The sequence below is a fragment of the Vigna unguiculata genome, chromosome 5 (genome assembly GCF_037176805.1).
Source record: "Vigna unguiculata cultivar grain cowpea cultivar isolate G323 ecotype 2 chromosome 5, ASM3717680v1, whole genome shotgun sequence".
NCBI lineage: Eukaryota > Viridiplantae > Streptophyta > Magnoliopsida > Fabales > Fabaceae > Vigna > Vigna unguiculata.
In genome coordinates this window covers 6785908-6810720 of record NC_140796.1, presented here as the reverse complement: position 1 = coordinate 6810720, position 24813 = coordinate 6785908, and the positions used below count along the sequence as shown (strand labels likewise).

At 33.4% G+C, this 24813-nt stretch overlaps 1 protein-coding gene and 1 pseudogene across 2 annotated transcripts in view; one reads left to right on the top strand and one right to left on the bottom strand.

Moving 5' to 3' along the window:
* Positions 1-554: 554 nt before the first annotated feature.
* Positions 555-2051, bottom strand: LOC146886018 (uncharacterized; annotated as a pseudogene).
* Positions 2052-3964: 1913 nt separating this feature from the next.
* The window catches only part of LOC114183061 (uncharacterized), a 43961-nt gene continuing 23112 nt past the window's right edge, over positions 3965-24813 (top strand). Inside the window, exons 1-4 of one of the 2 annotated variants that reach the window (XM_028069914.2) lie at positions 3965-4090; positions 4179-4262; positions 8607-8655; positions 21287-24463. In XM_028069914.2, coding sequence (XP_027925715.2) covers positions 21350-24463 — 3114 coding nt within the window. In that variant the 5' untranslated portion in view covers positions 3965-4090; positions 4179-4262; positions 8607-8655; positions 21287-21349. The remainder of the gene's footprint in view (positions 4091-4178; positions 4263-8606; positions 8656-21286; positions 24464-24813) is intronic. The other variant, XM_085673077.1, reaches the window with a different exon arrangement.

Here is a 24813-nt window from a genome sequence, read left to right as displayed (position 1 = left end):
AGGCCATGAGCATGCTCGGTATTCATGAGTGCTCTAGAGATCATGCCAAGATCTCATACAAGCGGCCCCACTTGACACTCATATAGGTGATTTCATCAAGTGTATGCTGCAAATCATACACTACCCATAAGGGATATGAAAATCATTAAAACTTTGTTTAAACTAAAATTCTTACATTTGATTAAGTACACTTTGGTGTATCTAGAATAATCATCTATAAAGATCACAAAATAATTTTTATCACCTCTAGACATGGTTTGTTTTAAATCAGCTAGATCAGTATGAATTAACCCTAACAATTCTGTTTAACGTTCTACAAGATAACATGTTTTCTTAGTTATTTTGGATTCTACACATACATCACATTTACCACTTTGTTTATCATGCATATTAATTAATCTTAGTCGTTGCAATTTCATAACATATGAGGAATTCACATGTCCTAATCTAGCATGCCACATATCATATGAGTCAACGATATAAGCAGAAGAACATGATTCATTTATAATTTCTGAAATATTGAGTACAAAGAGACCTTGATCACAATATCCCTTTCCCACAAAAACATTATTTTTTTGTCATTACAATCTTGTCAGATTCGAATGACACTTTAACCCCAACTTTTCCCAGTAGTGCTACAAAGATTAGATTAACTCTGATAGAGAGCACATGTAGCACATCACTCAAGGCCAAAGTTTTTCCAGATGTGAGTTTTAGAAGAACTTTTCATTTTCCAATGACTGGAGTTGTCCTGGAATCACCAAGATAAACATGTTCTTCTCCATCCCCTACACTAGTGTAGGAGGTAAAAGCACTCCTATTTGCATAGATGTGCCTGGTAGCACCAAGTCTACCACCCACTTGCTCACATTGATCATCAGATTTACTTGAGAAACGACTGCATTTATAGTATCATCTTCCCCTTGGGCTATATTTGCCCTAGGAGGATTGTCGTTTCTTGCTCTACGTCTGCACTGAGGTGCATGATGGCCTCGCTTCCCACATACGAAGCAATTACCCTTTTTCTTAAAGACGGGATTAGATCCATTGGGACGGGAATTTCAAAAGTTATTTTTTCTTTTGTGATCAAGTTTGTTCTCGTACCTTTTTAAAGCAGGTTTGTCTTCTACCACATTTTCCTTTGCGGATAAAGCTTTGGCCCTTGTAGTAACACTCTCCTTCCTGTTGGTGTCTTCTATTATGATGTGTGTAATGAGCTCTTGAAGCGTCATTTGCTTGTGTCTATGTTTCAGTTGTTGTTTATAGTCAGTCCAGGATGATAGTAATTTCTCGATCAAAAGTTCTGAAACAAACTCATCAGGCAAGAGTATGTTCTCCGCTTTGATATCTTCAAGTAACTTGTGATATTTGTTGATTTGAATCTTTATGTCTTTATCTTCGATCATCTCCCAACGGTAGTAATTCCCTTTGACGAACCTTTGTCGGACGACGTCTTCAACAGTATATTTGAGAATCAACGAATCTCAAATTTCTTTCGCTTCCTTATATGAGCAATACACATCGAACAAATCATTAGACAAGGCGTTAAGTAAGGTGTGTCGACATACCTTGTTTGCATAAGTCCAATCTTCGACTTGTTTGGCACTGGATTCGTCAGGTTTTGAAGTTGAGAGAGCCATAGCTACTCCATACATGTCTAGAAGAGTAGACACACGTTCTTGCCATCGTCGGAAGTTCTGCCCAGAGAATACCTCAATTTTTGATACATCCGGAAATGGTTTCGCAAAGACGGTCGGAGTTCCGGAACTATTTTGATTCTCCAGCGTAGTAGAGTTGTTGTTGTCAGCCATAAGTCCTTAAGATTGTTGTAAATTACTGACAAATCACTAACAAATGGTACTTCCTGAGGCGTGTAAATTCACTGCCCTTAAGGACTTATCCGCGGTGTGTTACGCAAGCCCCCCAAGATACAACAGGAACTTCTCGGATCTTTCGAGGATCTCAGAACTAGCAAGAAAGTACTCTTGAAAGAGTATTTAATCCAGATAAAAGAAGACAGAAATATGAGAGAGAAGAGAGCTTGAAGAATGAAGGAGAAGATTGAGAGATGGTGTGTTTTGGAGATCACCAAAGCCACCTATTTATAGGTGTGAAGGAGTGAATGGAATGGGCTGAAATTCCATATTGCTCACTTAATGTTCAAAAGCAGATTTGCAACGTACATGGGTAATATTAATCATAATCATTGCAATAATTATGGAATCAAAACTGAAGAATCTTTGCACCACAAACAAAAACTGCAGAAGCGAAAAAATAAATGTTGGAGGCGACGTTCAAAACTTTTGCAATAACTGGTAGTATTACAACACTTTATGCAAACTCGTTGGGTGAGCCAACTGCTTATTGAGTGAGTGTCAAGATTGAGTTTGACAAAGAGGCTAGGGAGGCTTTCTTGGTGGGCGGGCCAACCCCTTATTAGGCGAGTGTCAAATTTTGAGTTTTGCAGAAGGGGAGGAAGCTTCTCTCGTTGGGCGAGCCATTCTCTTGTTGGGCATCACCGTGTTTTCCTATTTCGAATCATTTCGAGAAAATTAGGATTTTCATTTCATTAACCGTTGGATCAAGGTTGGAAATTTGATAGATAGTTCTTGAAATATGACTCTTCATTTTGACCATTGAGATTGCTAATTAGATGTATGTGGTTATAGAATTTGATATACTTAATGAAATTATTGTCATTGAATGTTATCGAATGTAATAGAAAATAAATAACGAATTATTAACAACTCAATTGAAATAAATAATGTGATGGGTTTAGATTGAGTAAAATACATATGTATGACATGGTGTAATGATCTAATAAGATTATATGAGCATGTGCTGTATGAACTATGTGTGAATGTTGTATATATTTTAAAAGTTGTTGTATTTTTACTTTGGTTTGATATGAATATTGTGGAGTGAGAGCTCCTAAGGTGAGAATGTTGTTTTTATGATGTGTGAAGTGTATTGATGTTAGAGTTCGTAGTGAGACTATCGTAATTTTAATAATTATTGAACTCATGTAGAGAAAAATACTCTAGGGAGACGGTTGAAGGAGGTCCACATTGGTAGATTTGGCATTGAGAGTCAAATCTACATATGAGGGATTTACTTTGTTATACTTCTTGATATGGAATGTGACCATGGAATGACAAGGAACCTTGAGAGGTAAGGGTGAATATAATAGGTGCAGAGTCTCAAATTCTAATCAATACACCAAATCTTTCAAAAATTAGGTTTAATGTACATATGATAAGTTTGAAAACGCCATATGACCTTTATGATCATAATATCTTTCTTGGTTTGCACTATAAATTTGATGTTTTAAAATAGTAATACGATGATCTTTTATGATTATAAGTATAATTTTAATAACTCAATGTTACCCTTATCTTTTGTGTTTGTTTGGTGATATTATTCTTCTGCTATGATCTGCTATTTATGTGAGCAGAAGAGGATACAAAAAACGTTAGGAAGCTGCTGATGCTACCAGGGAGATCTGGTGACGATATAACTACAAGGATAGATATAAGAAAGACATTTTATACTAATCTTAAGATTTCCTTTAGATTGTGAAATACTGTTTGAAAAAAAAAATTAAAATAGAGAATTGTACATAATATGTTCTATATCCTTGCTTTGATATTTGATGAAGAAATCTCATGCTTTTTTTTAGTAATAAAAAATGAATTATTAAAACAAAATAAAAAAACAATAGGTGTGTATTCAATGTATTATTTCTGTTTAAATATAGAAGTTAGTTTTTTATTTTAAAATATGATTTACTCATCTTTATAATTGTTAAAAGTTTATTTATTTTCATAAATTTGGATAAAATTTATAATAAAACTCACTCTTTTTTATTTCTGTGTTAAATTTAAATCGCAACAAATCAGAAAGAGACAGCTAGCCCTACATTTTCACCATAATAATATTCACACCTACTCCCTCACGTGCTAAAATATTTTTCACATGTTCTTACAAATGTGTGTAAGATAGAAAGAACCTTAAGCTACAAACTCTTTCTCAGTCTCATCCTCTGCAAAAACTCTTTTTCTTTTATCACCTCAATATTCCAACACAATTTGTAAGTCTTCTTCCATTCATAGCATGACTCAACTTGTTTCTTTCATGTTCCTCTTTCCTGGTTTAACTTCACTTTCTTATTATAACAGTCATATAATCATCCATCATTCAGCTCCTTACTTAAGATTACCTCACTGTGTTTTCTTACCAAGATCTTCAACACAAAAGTTCAGGTTGGTATACCGTATACACTATTTTTATTTTTCTTTTCTCTTTTCAATTAGTTATATCTTCATTATGTTTTTCTTAGTCTACATTATGATTAATATTAAAATTTATTTATTTTTATCTGTTTCTTTCTCATAAAACTATTACGTCTGTGTGCTCTTTTTATTTATTTGAGATATTATTGTGAAATATAAATATCTCCATAACACTAGAAAAAACATATATATTTTTAAATTTAAAAAAAAATACTTATAAATTTTATCATAAAAAATAATTTATAAAAATTTCTATCAAATGTTTTTATAAAATATTTTGTGAGAAACATTCTTTACAGAAAATTTTGTAAAAAATATTTACGAACTTTATAATTTTATAAAATATAATTTTTCAGAAAAAATTAAAAAAAAAACAATTATATTTACAAAATTTTATAATAAATTTGTAAAAAAAATATGAAAATCTTTTAGTAGTATTAAATTATTAATTAATTTCCCTTTTCGATTTTATTTTCTCTGTTTAGACATCATACAATCGTATATTTATTTTGTTACGACTTTTATTTTTTTTTACTGAGAAAATATCAAATAATTTGGTTATTATTGACTTTTTTTATTATGAAAGTTTACTATTTTAGCAACTATTATTTTTTATTTTTTTTTGTTTTTAATTAATGCAAAAGGTTTACAAAAACATTAAATAATATATAATTAATTAAATATAACTTTATGAATAATTTGCTTTTTTTTATTATTGTGAGAGTTTATGTTTATATATATATATATATATATATATATATATATATATATATATATATATATATATATATATAAACGTTTAAATTAAAAAAAAATAGTAAAATTCATCAACACAAGTATTCAATACAGGATCGCTGAACTACACGACTCTGTGCTTTTCATTGACGAAAGACCAGTATTGAAATTGCTGAGCTAAAATTAATTCATAAAATTAGTTCTTATCCAAAACAAATATTCTTCATTATTTATATATATATATATATATATATATATATATATATTTTGATTATTTTAGAGATACATTAAAATAAAAAAAAATTATACTATTTTATACATTATTTAATTAAAAATAGGCTTCTTTATTTTATTTTCACTGCGTCCTGTTACAACTTGTTCCGCCACTTTCCTCTGGTTAAACTGTTAATGCGAACACCAAACTTTAGGTTAAATCTTTTAGTTTTACTTCAAAGACCAAAAGAAAAACAAAATGAAAACAAATGTGAAATACTATACTTTAAAATGTTAAAAGTTATACTAATTTATTTAAAAAGTAAATTTTGTAAACTTATTTGGAAGGTTTGATTATGTTTTTATTTATTTTAAAAGTATAAAAAACAGATATTTTAGTGAATATTGTACTTTAATTCCTCTCGTTATACATGTGGATGCGAACTGTTGGTCTTTTAAAATTAACTGATTAAAATAAATTATTTGTAAGACATACGTTATTAATAAAATAATTATTTTAATTTAATATTTTATAATTTTTTATATAGATCTATAAAATTAAAGATATTTATTTTAAAAGTTTTATTCTATTTAGATTCTATATTTATAATTTATTTAAATATATTTTTTAATAAGATTAATTTTATTTATATTAATATTTTATTAGATAATTTTATTTGAGTTTATATTTTTAATTTTTTATGAATAATTTTATTTAAAATTTATGAATAAAATAAAAAAATATTTATAAATACTTACAAATATAAAATAATCTGTAGATATATTTTTTAACTGTACAATTAAGGATGTCAAAAAAGCTGTACCACGGGTATTCGCAGATAACACTCACAACTGTAACGTCCCATTTAATTATCAAAACGAAATTAAAGGAAACGTCACGCGATAAAGTACAACAGCGTAGTCTTGGGGTCCTTAACGCAACCCCTACAACCTGGCACACCACGATGCCGACATAAAACAGATACCAATCTAACAAAGAGTGTAGAGTAAGAAATCATAAGATGATACAGGGGCCGTAGCCCTAAAGAAATCGTAAATAAAATGCCTCCAGCCCAGATGGCTAAGCTACTGAATCACCGCTTCCTTGCTGACCACGAGAACCTCGCCCATCTGCTCCCATCAACCAAGTTGATGATCATCGCAAGGAAGAACAACCACATACAACATAGTCATGCAACAAAACGGGTAAGCTAGAGCCAACACATACTCATCATACAGTCAAATATATTTTCATCATCTCACATCCATATAACAACCAAACATGTCATGACTCTTCATTCAATACACTTACACTACGACTCGACTCGACTCATCCGGATACGTATAACTTGGTCGGATTCAGCGGATGCTTGCACTTGTGGTGGATACCTCTGCTCGACCCTGAGCTGCTCGATCCTGAGCTATGTGTTTCAAGTGTTACGATGAATCAAAATCTCTCCCACCACAAGGTTAGCCCTTAATGAAGTTCAGGCCTCCTGCTACTCTCACCACAGGAGTCAGTCCGCTCTAAGTGAGACTAACTAGCCCCTTAGAGTGTCAGGATACAGTCCTTACCTTGAATCCTTACTTAGTTATACAGATGGGGCACCACCATGGACACCCACTAACAGGGGCCATGGGATTACGTCCCGACCACTGAAGCGTAGCCCCGAAGGTCTCACCTAGAGACCCCAAAGAATTACACGCTGACACGGACCAACACTTATAACCAATAGTAGAAGAACATCAAATATCATGTTTATAATTTCATACCCTTCCCTGGGATTTGTTCCTCATACACCTCGCATTTTGGATCTATGCATCTGATCATCACCACCCCATGAATCTAGGGCCTCATCTCGTATCATTAACGTGTTCCTTTAGTTCCAAACCTCTCACACATTTCACATGCCAATAACATACCCAACCCGACATACACAATTCGCAATTCATGCCAAGCACGCATAATACTCCATTATATACATGTTTCTCATCATACAATTCACACCCAACCCAATGTCAATCATCCAAGAATAACAAACACCCCAAACAACGCACTGCCTCGCTCAATCCCTCGCTCAAGCTGAGGGGTCTCGCTCAGGCGAGACGTGCTCGCTCAGGCGAGCCCCCCCCCCCCTTCGCCTGGGCGAGGGTTAGATGGAGCACTCAGGAAACATCACGGGATCTCGCTTAAGCGAGATCCCTCTCGCTTGGGCGAGGTGTTCCCTCGCTCAAGAGTTCAAGCAGGTCGCCTGGGCGACCTTTCGTGCAATAGCCCTGGGCGAGCTCCCTGTTTCATCTCGCCTAGGCGGGATTGACTCGCTTGGGCGAGATTTACAGGTCTCGCCACTGTTCTTCACTGTAACAGCCATGTATATCAAATCAACCAAGCATAACAAGCATTTAATCACGCCAACACGAAGGATTCATCCAGGAAATCAGTAACTCACTCAAGAACAGCCAAGACAACACCTAAAAGACTGAAACCCTAACTTCCCGTACCTGGAAAATGGGTTCGTACAGGGCGTTCGACGCAGGACCAAGGAGCACAGCAGCTCTAGAACGCATAGGAGTTGAAAATAGAAGGCACACGAAACCAAGGCAGATTAGTACCCAACCCTAACTGCGGAAAATACAAAGGGGAAAGTAAAATAGGACTCTGATGGTCTAGAGGGGTTACTTACGTGGGGTAGAAGCTGATCCGGGGCTAGCTCGAGAGACTTAGGGAGGAACCCTAGCAGAGCTCTAGAGCGGAAGGAGAAGGTGACGACTGCGGAGTTTCTGCAATAGTGAGAGTGAGTGTGGAATTAGGGCAGACTTAGGGACTTATACGTTGGGCCGGCCTTAGGCCCACTCACAAAGGCAGCCCATCAACTTTAGGGCAGAATATAAAAATGGGGCCTTACAACAACGGATATGAAATGGATATTAAAAATTGATATCTGCGGATAATAGGTACGAATATTTTTTATATCTGCATGTTATCATACATGTATGGATATCATGATATCTGCACCCATGGATATCTATACCCGTTATACTTTACTTTAAATTAAAAAAAAATATTAAATTATTAAAATGTTAACATAAATTTTGAATTGATTATTTTTTATTAATTGTTTTTAAAATATCTTTATTTATTTGTGAACTGTCAGCGAGATATTATATTTTTAAAAATTATTTATAAAAATTATATATTATATTTTTATTTGAATTTATGGTTAAAATTTGTTATTAAATATTTATTTTATAAAACATCAGCGAGATACAATATAGATATTTATTTAACTAATAAAATACAAAAGAATACCGTATCCTATTCGCCCAGGGTAGATTGTGTCTTACACTTTAACCTGCTATCTACAGCATGTGAAGACCGAATACTACAAAGTCTCCTCAGGGCCTCTCTCGCGAGGTAATATTTTATGATCCTATAATTATTATTGCTTTATTGCTAGGGATTAAAGACATGCGCTTCTATATATTTGTATTTATATTTTTATTGAAATAATATAATTTAATAAAAATATAAAAATTAAATATATTTTTTAAAAAAATTAAATAGTTATTTTTTAATTGAGAGATTATACATTCGTGATTAGATATCATACAGTCATATATTTTATCATGTAATAAAATTATTTTAATTTAATAAATTAATCGTATCGAGTAAAGGGTAAGATAGTCTTTCTAAAATATAATATCAAAATATGGTAACATTTTTCCCTTTTGAAAGACACATTATCATGCATGACCTTGATCACATTAGGAGGGAAAGACACATTATATAAGCCAATGGCCTCTTTGAAGACTTATATGACGAAAAATAAAATTGTTAACATCAAGTTGATATAGTGACCAGTGGAGTTGTGTAGCAAGGGAAACTACTAACCTGATTGTTTCAATTTTGGCCACATTAGCATGCATCGCACCATGTCCAATAAAGTCCTATTCTTCCTCTCTATTGCTTCATTGTGCTCAGAAGTATAAGGAGGAGTGGTTTCATGGACTATACCTTCATCCTCACATAGCTTTTTAAATTCATTGGAGGTATACTCCCCTCACCCACCTGTTCTCGGAAGTTTAATTTTCTTATCACACAACCTCTCAACCATAGCCTCGAACCTCTTGAACACACCAAGCACTCCACTCTTCTGCTTGATTAAGTATGTCCATGTTTTCCTAGTCCAGTCATTTATAAAGAGGACAAAGTATTTGCTACCTCCAGGAGTTTCAGCTTGCATTGGGCCACATACGTCTGAATACACAACATCCAGCCTTTGTCTTTTGTGGCACAAATTTTTGAAAATTTCCCCTTGTTTGTTTACACTGAACACAGTCTTTGCCCACAGTTTCAGGGATATTAACTTGAGGCAAACCATTAACCATTGTACCTTGGTTTAATCTGAAAAGATCTTTGAAGTTTAAGTGCCCAAAACGCATGTCCCAGAACCACTCCAACTTGTTTTATGACACAGTAAAACACTGATGGTTTACTGCATTCATCACCACACGAAATGTCCTATTTTAAGAAAGGTTTACTTTAATAATCAATCTCCAATTTTCGTAAAAAATACTGAGGCCAATGTCCTCCATTTTCATCACAAAACCTTTCTGTAAATGTTGGCCCAAGTTAAGCATATTTGTCTTTAACCCAAGAACGTAAAGCACTTCCTCAATCACTACTCCTCTTCCATCACTGTCATGTAAGACAATTCTGCCAGAACCTTTTGCAACCAGACTTCTATCATCAACAAACTTGATATTTCCATGAGCTACCTTCTTCGTTTTAACAAACCACTAATTTCTTCCAGTCATGTGAGTCGAGCAGCCTGAGTTTAGATACCAAGATACAGTTTCTCCTCATCCTCATTTGTTCTTGCCATTAACATCACAGGTCCAGAATCTGATGTCTCATCTTGTACCAAATGAGACTGGTTCTTCGGTTTATTATTGGCTCCAAAATTCTTTTGCAAAGTGGCCAAGGTTTTGGCATTTGTAACACCTAACTTTCTTTTTATCAAACCTTTAGTCTTTTTTCCTGATCAGAAGCATGATTTGGCTTATGATCTTTACGTTTATCAGAATCACTAGAGTCTTTCCCTCCCCGTTTTTGAGATTCTTTGTGATTGAAATTCTTCTTGCAAAACTTCTTGGACCCTTTTCCCTTTCCATTATAATGGGATCGAGTTTGTAGAACATGTTCTTCATCATTTGACCCTAACTCCGGAAATCATCAAACAGTATATCTGCAACATCTTAAAAGTAAAAAATGGCTTACATCCTGATGCACCAATCATCCTTGCCGTAAAATAAACTGGCAATGCTCCTTGAACCATCCCTCTTAAACCAGCCATCGAAACTTCTTGATCAGTCCTTGGAGCTCCGTCTAACTTCTTGTTCTATACGCAAGAGCCGCAACATACTCTAGAAGAACACTTCCTTCTGCTGAATCAAACGTATCAGCTCTTTGATCAACAAAGTTTAACACCTTAGGACAATCTTAGCTCTTGATACCATATAGGATTTAGAAAAAGAGATACAATGGGAGATATATTCTCATTAACCAGTAAAAGTGAACAGAGTAGCTTTATATACAGAAATAGGAATAACAAAAAGTAAAGCAGAAACTTTTAGTTATGACAATTTTTACTTAAACATGTAATACACAACTTTTGGCTTATATACTCTAACATATATAATAATATATTTATGGATTTGAACAAACACGAAGTTACTTCACCGATCTATATATAATATATGTATTTCATATAAGAATTTTCACCTTTCCATACACCGAAAACATTGCCGATAAAAATGAAAAAAAACTAAAAACCTTGTTCTTTGTCAATTTTGACTTAAACTAATGAAACTTTGTTGCGACGAAAAGAAAAGCCTTTGGTCTCATCATCCCTGCATTAAGACTATCAAAGTGCATCTACAATAGATATAACTATAAATTAATAAATTAATATTTACATTGAATACGAAATACAAAAACCAACAATAAATAATGATTAAATGTTTCACCATTTTTTTTATGAATATCCTGTTTTAACCAGCCTCAAGCACATGATTGTAGGAGGTGCTAAGCTACAAAATTTTCCTCACACTAACGCTTTCCTTCTCCGAACTAGAGATTTCAAAAATTCTAAGAAATTAAATATTATATTTGAATTATTTATAATTGAGTTTTTCTATAAAGCACTTCAATTTTTTTAAGGCAAAATTCTATTTTGAAAACATTTAGATAAGTTACCTCTATCTTTCAACATTGATGGACTTAACTCTACCTTCAATCCATATTACTAAAAAAACTTATCTTTCTTATCAATTTTGTTTTGAAATATTTTTTGTAAGAAATACTTATAAATTTTGTTATAAAAAAAATAATTTCTGCCAATTTTTTTTAAAAATATTTTGTATAAAACACTTTACACAATAAATTTTGTAGGAAATACTTACGAATTTTATAATTTTGTAGGAAATAATTACTTACAAATTTACAAGAAAAATCTCATGTAATATGAGAACTTTTAGTAGTGCGACTCATCTTGATCTTCAACTCAACTCATCTCAATTTTTGAAAACATTTTACGTTGCTTTCAAGTGCCACAAAATGAAAGTAGTGTCATCAAATAAATCACAAGGAAATATATCAAAAGATCAATACAACAAGAAATCAATTGAAGCTTAAAAAATGTATGAAATGTAGATAAATAAATAAATAAATATATATATATATATATATATATATATATATATATATACTTAAAAAATAATTAACCATCCAAAATGAAAACAATTTAAGTTTCAATATAATGATTATCGATACTCCCTCATCCTCATTTTATTAGGAATGTCAAAAAGGATTAACCAGCCTCTTTAGATCTATTCCATTTTTGACCTGGCAAAATCATATCAGGTTAGAACAGGCTAACCTGTCTTTAAAAAACAGGTTGTCCTATTTGTTATTGGATGGGTTGGTAGATTGGTGGACTGACCTACCATTTCTTCATGGGGGCTTCTCCCTACACCTCCAAGAATCTCGTCTGTACCCCAAAAACCAATTTTATTCCCATAATTGCCCATGGTTAAATATAAATTTACTGTGTGTTTTTTACCCCATACCCCTGCACCCCCAAACCCTGACGCTGCACCCCTAATAAAACCCCAAGAACGCATACCCCTGCACCACTGCACCCCCAAAACAAACCCTTAGGAGTGCACTTCCAGAATGGTGAAACGGAACACACTTGCTTTGCTTTTTTTTTTCTTCAATTGTTTGTGAAACGGCTTTTGTAAGCCGTGTGGGAAGTGCGAAACGGAATACACATTCCGTTTGAGCATTTTTTTTTTTGAATTGTTTGTGAAACGGCTTTTGTAAGCCGTGTGGGAAGGGAGAAACGGAATACACATTCCGTTTGGCATTTTGTTTTTTTTAAATTTAACTGAAACGGCTTTTGTAAGCCGTGTGGGGAGTGTATGAAACGGAATACACATTCCGTTTCATTTTTTTTTCAATTTTATTGAAACGGCTTATGAATGCCGTGTGGAGTAAACAATGCCTCAAAAACCCATTCCCCACGTGCTTAAGAAGTAAAGGATGGTTCTAAGAAATTGTCCCAACAAAAATGGCAGAAAAAACGTCACCATGGTGATTCTTGGTAAACCGTAAAGTAAAAAATGGAATGAAATTCATATGATTGGAGCAAATGCATACGTATGGAAGTGAGCCAAAATACAAAAGCTAATATTTAGGATAAATTTAAAAAAGTTTAAAAAGATCAACAAATAGCAATATAGTGTGTTCCACTCCATTTTTTTTTAGTTTCATCCATCTGTAATTTTTGCGTTAATTTAAAAATATTCTGAAAATGAGAATTTAAACCTTGGAGCAAAATTTACTCACATTAAGCACTGTTTTTTTTATTAAAAAAATAGTATATATGTAAGTATATACAACGGAATACGCATTCCGTTTTTTGTTTTTTTTTTTGTTTTTAATTTTGGTGAAACGGATTCTGTATTTCGTTTCTAAAAAAATTTGCAAATTTTTTTATGAAACGGAATACAGAATCCGTTTCAAAACTGTATGAAACGGATTCTGTATTCCGTTTCATAAAACAATTTGCAAATTTTTTTAGTAACGAAATACAGAATCCGTTTCATACAGTTTTGAAACGGATTCTGTATTCCGTTTCCTATAAATTATGAATTCCAAACAATCTCTTCAAACAAATTCCATTTACAAACTTATGGGTATGGGTATGAAGGCTAACCTGGATTGATTGATGGAAATACCACTGCAAAGAAGGACTGAAGAAGCAATGAATGGATGATGGAGAACAGACGGAATACAAGGAACATATAGTAACGTTTTGGGGGTGCAGGGACGTTGACGCAGTAAATGAAATTTACTGCGTCCGTACCAACTTTCACCCATTCTCACAGGATATTAAATAAGGGCAGAAACGTAAATTTTGGGGGTACAGGAGATTTCTTGGAGGTGCAGGGAGAAGGCGCCTTTCTTCATCCTTCATCAGTTCACCCATATTCTTTGCCACTCTTTTCTTTTTCATCCCTTCACCGGCTCATCCATGTTCTACGTCTTTGTTTTCTTCTTCCTAATCACCATTCACCTTTGTTTTTTCCATCATTTTCCCACCTCCATACACACAAAAAGCAAAGGCACCAGATATGCAAAATTAGAGCAATAAGAAATCGAAATCTGCAAAAATCAGAACAAACAAAAGTCTCAATCCCTAAAAATTAAGGTAATCAGAAATCCCAAATCAGGGCAAACAAAAATTTCAATCCCTAAAAATAAGGGCAATAAGAAATCCCAAATCAGGGCGAACAAAATCTCAATCCCATAATCAAAAATTCCAATCAGGATCATGGTTACTTTGTTGTTTGGAGACTCCTTTCTTAGTCTCACTCTCTCTCGCGTCACATAGCGCACGCCTCCTTTCGATCTTGCATGGTGGTGATGGCTCGCGTCATGGTGGTCCCTGGCGTGTTTGTGGTTCGCGGCGTGGTGGTGGCTTGCTAGTAGTAGTGATCTCTGTCATCTCTTTGTATTGTGTTGTAAGTGGGTGAGAAATGGTGAAGTAAAAGAAAAAAAAAAGGTTTCTATGTTGTGTCGTGTTAGGTAAGGGTGACAATATGTGCTTGGTCCGTTAGGCCGGGTCTGCAAGCCCACAAAAATAACGCGGGACGGGCCATGACTGTGAATCTGTAAGTCTGTAGTGGCCCAGCTCGTCAAAGACCATATCCTGCGTGGACTGGCCCATAGCCTGCGCGGGCCAACCCGCAAGCTCGTATGAAAAAAACTTGCATTATCAGTTTTTTTTTTCTGGACTCTTGCATTAACGTTCTAAGTTCTTGTATGATTGGAAAAGAAAAGTATTATATATTGTTTAATGTACTAAAATTTGAAGAATACATTTTGTATGTCAAAGTACGGATATGAATATGATGAAAATGTTGAATTACCAATTTATCATCCAACTTCCCAAAGTCTTTGCTTTAATAATTTTGTGAACTTCTTAAAGTTTCCCAATGTTTTGAACATTGAAAGTTTTATCATAAGAATTAAAAAAAAAAATTAAAAAGCGAGTTGGCAAGACATTTCAACCTGTGTTAAAAATGCGGAGTGCGTCGGACCGAGCCTAAACGGGTCGGGCAGGCTCGCATTGCCACCCTTAGTGGTGGATGAGAATGATTAAGTGAAAGAAAAAAGTAAGTCTCTATGCGTTATGGTGGTTGAGAAGGAAGAAGTAAAAAATAAAATATAAAATGTTAAACGAATAGTAGATCATGGTGGGTTGGCTTATGTTAGTGTGCCACAGATAAAACTGATGAATTAAAAAAGGGTCTTTCTTCTTGCACCTCTCAAATTTCTTTTACACCTCCAAAATTTTTTTAAATTCCAAAAATACCCTTTGACCATTTAAGTAAAGTCATCTCGTGTTCATCGTGTTCATCTCAAGGGTTCCTCGTGTTCATCCGCCATCCTGAGCTCAACTTGAGGGATGTCATTCCAAGCTCAACTCGAGGAATGCCACATGTTTAACCCCTATCCCGAACTCAACTCAAGGGATATGTTCTGAGCTCAACTCAAGGAACACCAGCAAACTCACCCTTGAAGCACCACTAAAACCTTGTAGATCATGCACATCATAGCAAGCATCATACCAATCTGTTGTAACAAAAATCGCCTGGCAGGGGACACATACCTCTAGGCGCTGCCGCTTCCAGACCGCCTGGCGGGGGACACGTACTGTCAGGCGCCAAACGCCTTAGTCTTCACTGCCACTGCAACTATCGCCTGACAGAACTTCCTCTGCCGCCAGGCACCATGTGCCTTAGGATTCACTGAACTGTAGACTCTGCCTGGCGCACCCCTCCTTACCGCCAGACGTCGCCATGACTCAGAACCCTGATTTCTTTGCTATCGCCTGGCGGGTCGATCACCATCGCCAGGAGCCACACCAATACTTATGCAGTACTAGTTTTAGTTCAGGTTCTAGCACACTTCACCCAAGTTGCTCTCACTGGCTCTCATTCTAGAGTACCCCTAACGAAAAGTATTGCCATCTATAATGTTCTAGACCTTATAGCACCTCACATGTACATTCATCCCCTAGTCATATAGACCATCCCAAGCCTGCACACTTGTCATTTATTAACAGTACCATGTGTATTACTTCCAAAACAACACCACAACTATATTTCCCTTTTTTATCATTAAATATACTCTATGTTTATCTAATATCAATTGATCCAACTAATTTAAGTCAACACTCAACTTGGCTAATTATGCTTATGGAAAACCTATGCCACCCACTGTGATATTCTATACTTCTGCCACAATACCATTATAATTAATTCTTCCAACATAGCTAATTCCTTCCAATTCTTTTTAGTTTAACTCATGCATCAGTCACCCTCCCTAATACCACATCCAATCAATTATAAGTTAAGTCAACCTCCTTAGTTCATGTATTAGGTTTTTCCCAATAACTATTCAAAGCACCAACACTTCCATCCTCTTAGTCCCATTTTGGGCTGCATCAGAACCTAAACAAAGTACTCACTATCACATCCACGCAGTGAGGTATCCACTACGCTGGCACCTGGCGGTGACACAAGTGCCCCCAGGCGGCACCTGAAATTCTGAGAAAATCCCAACTTTTTCGTTGTACCTAAGAATGCCAAAAACTCCCAATTACCCTACCTTGATCTTTTACTCAATTACAACCGCAATTTACTACTTTTCAAGGCACCTATTCCTTAACCCGAATCAAATTCACATAATATCATACATTTCAAGTATCCTACTTTTATAACCCTCGAATTCCCAATTTTAAAAAAAAAACCCTAAGCAAGTTCATGTCAAATTCCAAATCAATTTTCTTTGCATTACCATAAAAGTTCATGATCATTCGCTCCCATTCAAACTACTAATAATCTAAACAATATTTCCACTGATTAGATTCTGCCCAAAACCCAGAAAACATGAAAATCGAGCCCAAATGGCTCGCGTCGCCTGGCGGGTCCCTTACTACCGTCAGGCCTTTCATCAGAAGACCCAAAATTGGGTTGAGCAACTAGCGTCGCCTGGCGGTCCCGTTCGTGCCGCCAGGCGGTTTCGCTTCGCAACCCAAAAATGCAGTTCAAATGGTATGAGTCACGTGACGAAAATTCATCACCCGCCAGGCGGCTTCTGGAAAAATTCCAGAAACACGATTTTCAAGCAATGCAAGAATAAATCATACATAACAAGTTATAACTCATGCAATTATTCATAGAACTACAATTAAACGCGATATAACTCCCCTAAACTTGGATCCTATCGCTTAAAAGCTTGAATGACTCTTGATTCTCCCTTGTTTCCAATAGCCTCCCTTGATTCTCCTCCAATCAGCCTCAATGATTCACTCACCACACTCTCTTCACTCTGATTTTCGTATCCATCAACCAATCCAGTAAAACTAGCCACAAAACCACCCTCCTTTTCTCTTAATTGGCGTCTTAATGTGGCAAAACGAAAATGGCTTAAGGTATATGATAATTACCATTCAATGACTCATTAAGGACTACTCTCCAGCCCCTCTTGGGTGCTATGTCTGCTAGGGTTTACACTACCCTTTCACATTCATGCAAAAACTAAGTTTAGTAAAAATAAAGTTTAATATGGGGTTCTCCAAGGTTTGAACTCACAACCATACCAATGCCAAATCAATGTACAACTATTCAACCAATTCATATTTCATGATGATTATTATAATTAAATGATTATATTATCCCATCACATGATCAACATATATTTAAAATTAATAACAAATAAATAACACACAATTGTCATACATAGGACTCAAACCTAAGTCCTCTCAACCACTTGAGCTACTACTTTTCCACGTCATACAAGCTAGAATTTAATGCCATAAAGGCTCTCACTACCCGCGTTTATTTATTAATTATTTATTTAATTAATTAAATTTCACGGGTCTTACAGGCAGGCTCGCATTGCCATCCTTAGTGGTGGGTGAGAATGATTAAGTGAAAGAAAAAAGTAAGTCTCTATGCGTTATGGTGGTTGAGAAGGAAGAAGTAAAAAATAAAATATAAAATGTTAAACGGATAGTGGATCATGGTGGGTTGGCTTGTGTTGGTGTGCCACAGATAAAACTGATGAATTAAAAAAGGGTCCTTCTTCCACCTCTAAAATTTCTTCTACAACTCCAATTTTTTTTAAATTCCAAAAGTACCCTTTGACATTTAAATAAAGCCACGAACACCACACCACCAAAATTACTTCCGAATGTTAACTTCCGAAAGTCAAATATATTACAGGAAGTCAAAATATATTACCAGAAGTCGATTTTTGGAAGTCAAAATATATTACCCGAAGTCAACTTCGAGAAGTAAAAAAATATTACTAGAAAGTCAACTTCCGGAAGTTAAAATAGATTATCGAAAATCGACCTCCGAAAATTAAAATATATTATCGGAAATCAACTTCTGAAAAACAAAATATATTACCGGAAGTCGACTTTCGAAAGTAAAATTATAATACCCGAAATTGACTTCCGGAAATCAAAACGAAAAAATTTATTCTGTTTTTATTTAATTTTATTTAATGTTTTTTTCTTTAAAATTTTAATTATTTTTTATTTTATGTTTTATTAATTTGTTTAATTTATATTTTAGAAATAAATAATTAATATATATATATATATATATATTATTTAAAGTAATAAAATATTACATTTTCAAATAAAATAAATTGAAAAAATCCGTTTGTATATATATACATTACTATTTTATTTTTTAATTTGCTTTTTATTTTTTCTTTTTATACTTTTTTTTAACTTTTTTTAAAACTTGTTTATATTTTAGAAATAAAATATTAATATATATATATATATATGTTTAGTTTATTTTTTATATAATATATTAAAATATAATATTTTCAAATAAATTAAATTAAAAACATTAACTTTTTAACAAAATATTTAAAAAAATAAAAAAATGAAGAAATATATATATATATATATATATATATATATATTTTCTTTTTTTTTTTTTTTTGACTTCCAGAAGTCAACTTTCGGTAATATATTTTGACTTTCGGGAGTCAATTTTTGATAATATATTTTGACTTCTGGAAGTTGACTTCCGACAATATATTTTGACTTTCGAAAGTCAATTTTCGATAATATATTTTGACTCCCGGAAATCGAATTTCGATTATATATTTTGACTTCTGAAAGTCGACTTCGGATAATATATTTTTGACTTTTGGATGTCGATTTTCAGTTATTTTGATTTCTGGAAGTCGACTTCCGGTTATATATTTTAGCTTTCAAAAGTCGACTTCCGGTTATATATTTTGACTTCCTGAAGTATTCTTCACTAGGAATCGACATCCGAAAGTAATTTTGGGAGTAGTATGTGCATAACTTTACTTAAATGGTCAAAGGGTAATTTTGTAATTTTAAATCTTTTTGAAGGTGTAGAAAAAATTTTGGAGGTGCAGAAAGAAAGTCCCATCAAAATTTATGCAGCATAACACTTCCAAACTTACCATAATTTAATCAATATGTTTTGTTGAGGGTCGAATGCTCCTTGACCCAATATCAATATATTCAGTAAAATAATAAATAAAAATAATATCAATTTAAATAATTCCATGTACCATAATTATAAATGTCAGAGTTCACATTCTATAGAACCCATAATTAATATCTAATTAACATATAATTAAATAAATTTATAGATAAACTAAGGATATATATGAAGATAAAACATTGATTAGGAGAAACAAACTACCAGTATAACAAGCATTGGAGATAATACTTATTTTATATGTTATATCTTAAATAGAAACTAATATTCATTCAATATAAATATTTCTGAAGTTTTGATAGCAAAACACTTTACTTTCGAAAAAATTAAAAATACCATTTGTCATAGGCAAATACCCCAAATCCAATACTAACATTTTCAACAAAACAATCAGTATAAATAATATTAATATAAATAATACCACATTGATATACCTAAGAGAAGACAAGAGACACGAAGGAAGAAGGAGATGCTGCAGATACACAAGTAAAGGGACACGTGAACAAAAGCAAGGCAAGCAACAAAAAAGAAAAACAAGACATTGAGGCACAAGAACGATAACAAGGGCTGGTTTTACAATGCAAAGATCTGTCCCAAAGAAGAACAAAATAAAGAGACAATGCACAACATAAAGATAGAATGCGAAGAGCAACCATAAGAAAAACCCTAGTGACCGAGAAAATGTGGTTCTATACATGTAACATTATATAATACATTTGATACAAGTTTTAACTCAAACTTTAAGGTTTAACTTTATCTTTTCCATTCAATATAAGATTTTGACTCACATTTGAATTATTTCTAACATGTCTCTAGTTATAAAATGGATAATTTAAGACAACTATACTGATGATCGTCATCAAAAATAGGATAAGATGATGCCTCTTTAATAATCTTCAACATGGTCACCCTAATTTCAAAATGTTTACCACTTCATATTTTCATGATAGTCACAAAATTATTGTTGGAAGGCATCATTGAATGCCATTTATACACTAGTGAAATAATACCAATGGCATGCACTTATGAAATAATTGAATTTTTATGTTTGTTAACATTCGACTTCTTTTTTCTTAATCGTAATAAATGATTGAAGAAATAGTGAATCCTTCTTTTAAATGTCTTATAAACCTTATATGCAAAAATATTTATTCATTTTAACGGTGTAAAAGTTATGATTTTCTCCTGTAAAAATAGGAGTCAACAATAAATGAGGGTGGATGGGTAAGATTTTTTTTTTCTGGAGGGATAAAGAAAATAAATTTGGATGACTAAGTTGAAATTTGTTGGTATCACGGTTAGTTTAGAATAATATTAAAAGGTTCATTGTTTAAGTTATCATAATAATTTAGAAAATGAAGGGCTATGAGTTGGTGTTAAAATATGAAGGCATGGTAAGGACATAATAGTTGCATGAATTAGTAACTACTTGGTGATTGAAGATTATAGAAATTATGGTCACTTAGTATGTTAATTTAAAATTCATGCAATTGCTATTATTACTAAAAAATTCATATTTTCTTTCAATTTTATTTTGATTTTTTTTAAAAAATACTTATAAATTTTGTTATAAAAGAAATTTGCAGGAAATTGCTATCAATCTTTTTACAAAATTATTTTGTATAAAACGTTTTTGACAATAAATTTTGTAGAAAATATTTACGAATTTTATAATTTTGTAGGATATAATTATTTACAAGGAATGATCTGTTAATTAATATTCTTAGAAGAAATATCAGAAAAAAGTTTTTTCTTGTAAATTCTTTTAATAAATTTGTAAAATAAATTTCATATAATATAAAAATTTGTAGTAGTGTATGAGAAACTATGCTATAAATAGATTACCAAATAACTGTTCAATGCTTTATCCATTTTGCTTTTTTGTCTAAATTTGCATTTGCAATAATTAGGAAAAGAACTAACAGTATTAGGAAGCACAAAGTCAAGACGAAAGTGTTCATTCCTAAGGGAGCATGGATCCAATTGTTTCTGCAACTACTGAGAGTGCACTGAAAATTTTAGGACATTTGGTCAAACGACATTGGGGCTACATTTTTAATTACAAAAGCAAATTTGAAAAGTTGAAATCTTACGTTGAGTACCTGGAAGATAATAGGGAGAGGCTACAACATGATGTTGATGAAGCACTAGAAAAAGCAAAAGAAATTGAAAATGACGTTCAACGTTGCTTAAAGCTTATGGATGAGAAGATAAAAGAATATAGAAGTTATATTAATGATGAATGTCATGAAAAGAAAATATGCTCAACTGGTTTCCTTCCAAATAACTTCCATTTGAGGTATCAGCTTGGTAGAAAAGCTACGAAGATGGTCGAGGAAATCATAGAAGATGGACTTTGGAAAAAGAAATTTGACAAAGTTTCGTATCAAGAATACCCATCCCCTGATTATGCTTTTTCAAACAGTGGTTATGTGCGCTTCGCATCTAGAACTAGAACTTTGGAGACGATTATGAAAGCACTGGAAAACTCAACAGTTGATATGGTTGGAGTTTATGGGCATTCTGGTATGGGTAAAACCTTTTTGGTTAAAGAAATTGCTAAGAAAGCTCGAGAAAAGTTGTTCAAGATAGTGATTATAGCAAATATTACAGAAAATCCTGATTTCGAAAAAATTCAAGGACAGATTGCTGACATGCTGGGAATGACATTGGAAGAGAAAAGTGAGATTGGTAGAGCAAATCGAATTCGAAAGAGGTTAAAGAAAGAAAAAAAGAACACCCTTATTATCCTTGATGATCTCTGGGATGGATTAGACTTGAATAGACTTGGGATTCCATGTGATGATGATGATCAAGATGATGCAAGCCGGCAGGATGTCAGTCACATATCTAACGACTTTGGTTACGGTAACACAGAAAATAGTGAGTGGTCAAAAGTTGATTTGAATAAGATGAAAAAGGAAAAGTCATCCAATAGTCAGTGGTCAAAAGTTGATTTGAATAAGATGAAAAAGGAAAAGTCATCCAATAGTGAGTGGTCAAAAGTTGATTTGAATAAGATGAAAAAGGAAAAGTCATCCAAGAGTTACAAAGGAGGCAAAATTCTTCTAACATCTAGAAAGAAAGAAGTATTATGTGATCAAATGGATGTGCAACAGAGCTCAACTTTTAGGGTGGAGGGCCTTGATGAAAAGGAGGCACAGACTTTGCTAAAGAAAGTTGCTGATGTAAAAAATTCTGATTTTGATAGCAATGCTATTGAAATTGCAAAGTGGAGTGGTGGAATTCCGATAGCGTTAGTTTCAATAGGAAGGACACTAAAGAATAAAAGCTTATCCACTTGGGAGGACATTTGCAAACAAATTAAAAGACAAAGTTTTACTGAAGAACGGGGATTTACAGACTTCTCAATAAAGTTGAGCTATGATCAACTAAAAACTGAGCAGCTAAAGTGTGTGTTCTTACACTGTGCAAGAATGGGAAATGATGCTTTGATTATGGATTTGGTCAAATTTTGCATTGGTTTGAATTTGCTTCAAGGAGTCCACACAATTACAGATGCGAGGAAAATAATACAAAAGATGATAAAAGAACTAGAAGAATCGAGTTTGTTGGTGAGAAGTTATTCTATTGATCGCTTCAACATGCATGACATTGTGCGAGGTATTGCTCTTTCGATATCATCCAAAGAAAAACAAGTGCTTTTTATGAAAAATGACATACTTGACGAGTGGCCTCATGAAGATGACTTTGAAAGGTACACTGCCATTTTTTTACACTCTTGTGACATCAAAGATGAGTTTCCTAAGAGTATATCTTGTCCACGAGTTGAAGTCTTACACATTGACAATAACACTGAATCTTTTGAAATACCAGATGACCTTTTTAAATTTATGATTCAACTCAAAGTGTTGGTATTGACCGGTGTTAATCTATCTTGCTTACCTTCATCAATTAAATACCTGAAAAAACTAAGAATGCTTTGTTTGGAGAGATGCACTCTAGAAAAGGACCTATCAATCATTGGTGAGTTAAAGAACTTACGAATTCTTAGTCTTTCAGGATCTAATATTGAAAGTTTGCCTCTTGAATTTGGGCAATTGGATAAGCTTCAGCTTTTTGACATAAGCAATTGCCTAAATCTAAGAAAAATAACTTCCAATATCATAGCAAGGATGAAAATTTTAGAGGAATTTTACATTCGAGACAATTTGATTCTATGGGAGGTTGAGGAAAATATGAAAAGTGAAAATGCTAGTCTCTCTGAGTTGAGGCACTTGAATCACTTGCAAAATCTAGAAATACATATTCAAAGTTTTGCCCATTTTCCGGAAAACTTATTTTTGGATAAGTTGAATAGTTACAAGATTGTCATTGGTGAATTCAACTTACTTAACTTGCTTGCAGTGGGAAAATTCAAAATCCCAGAGAAGTATGAAGAGGTGAAATTTTTGGCATTGAACCTAAATGAAGACATCGATATTCATTCAAAAAAATGGGTTAAAATGTTTTTCAAAAGTGTTGAATGTTTGCTGCTAGGAGAACTTAATGATGTTCAAGATATTTTCTTTGAATTAAATGTGGAAGGATTTCCAAATTTGAAACATTTATCCATTGTAAACAATTTTGGCATTAATTATGTTGTCAACCCAATGGAGCGATTTCACCCTTTGCTGGCCTTTCCCAAATTGGAGTCCATATGGCTTTACAAACTGTACAATTTGGAGAGAATATGTGACAATGAGCTTGTGGATGCCTCTTTTTGTAGTTTAAAAGTGATCAAGGTTAAAACATGTGCTAAATTGGTAAACCTCTTCCCATTTTGCATGGTTAGACTCCTCACTGTGCTTGAAACAATTGAAGTGTGTGATTGTGATTCTTTGAAGGAGATAGTTTCAAAAGAAAGTCAAACTCGTACCATCAGTGACGATAAGATTGAGTTTCCCCAGTTACGACATTTGACATTAAAGTCTTTACCAACATTTACTTGTTTATATGCTGTTGATGAGATGGTTGGTAGTGTACCATTGTTGCAAGGCCAAATACTACAACATGAGACCACAGATATTGTCACTAACGCTGAGCATGGGGTCACCAATTCTTGCCTTCCACTCTTCAATGAAAAGGTACGTGAAAACATTATCACAATAACATGTGCAATGCTTAATTTGTATGTTGTTATTACTTTTAAAGAAGCATAAAAGTACTATTCATTTAATTTTTTTCATTTCTTGTTAGAATAACACTGTAGTAAATATATATTATAGAAGGGAATTTTAGAGATGATGAGGAATGTGGAGTAGTTTTGAATAATATTTGCTCTGATGGAAAGAAACTTTATTGAGTTTATGAACTTTCTTGCATACAATGATATATATATGAGAGAGAGATAAGAGGGTGGGAAGGAGAGGGAGAATGAGGCAGAGAGAGAAAGATCAAATTTGATTAAGACTCCTCTTTAATTCAAATTTCAACA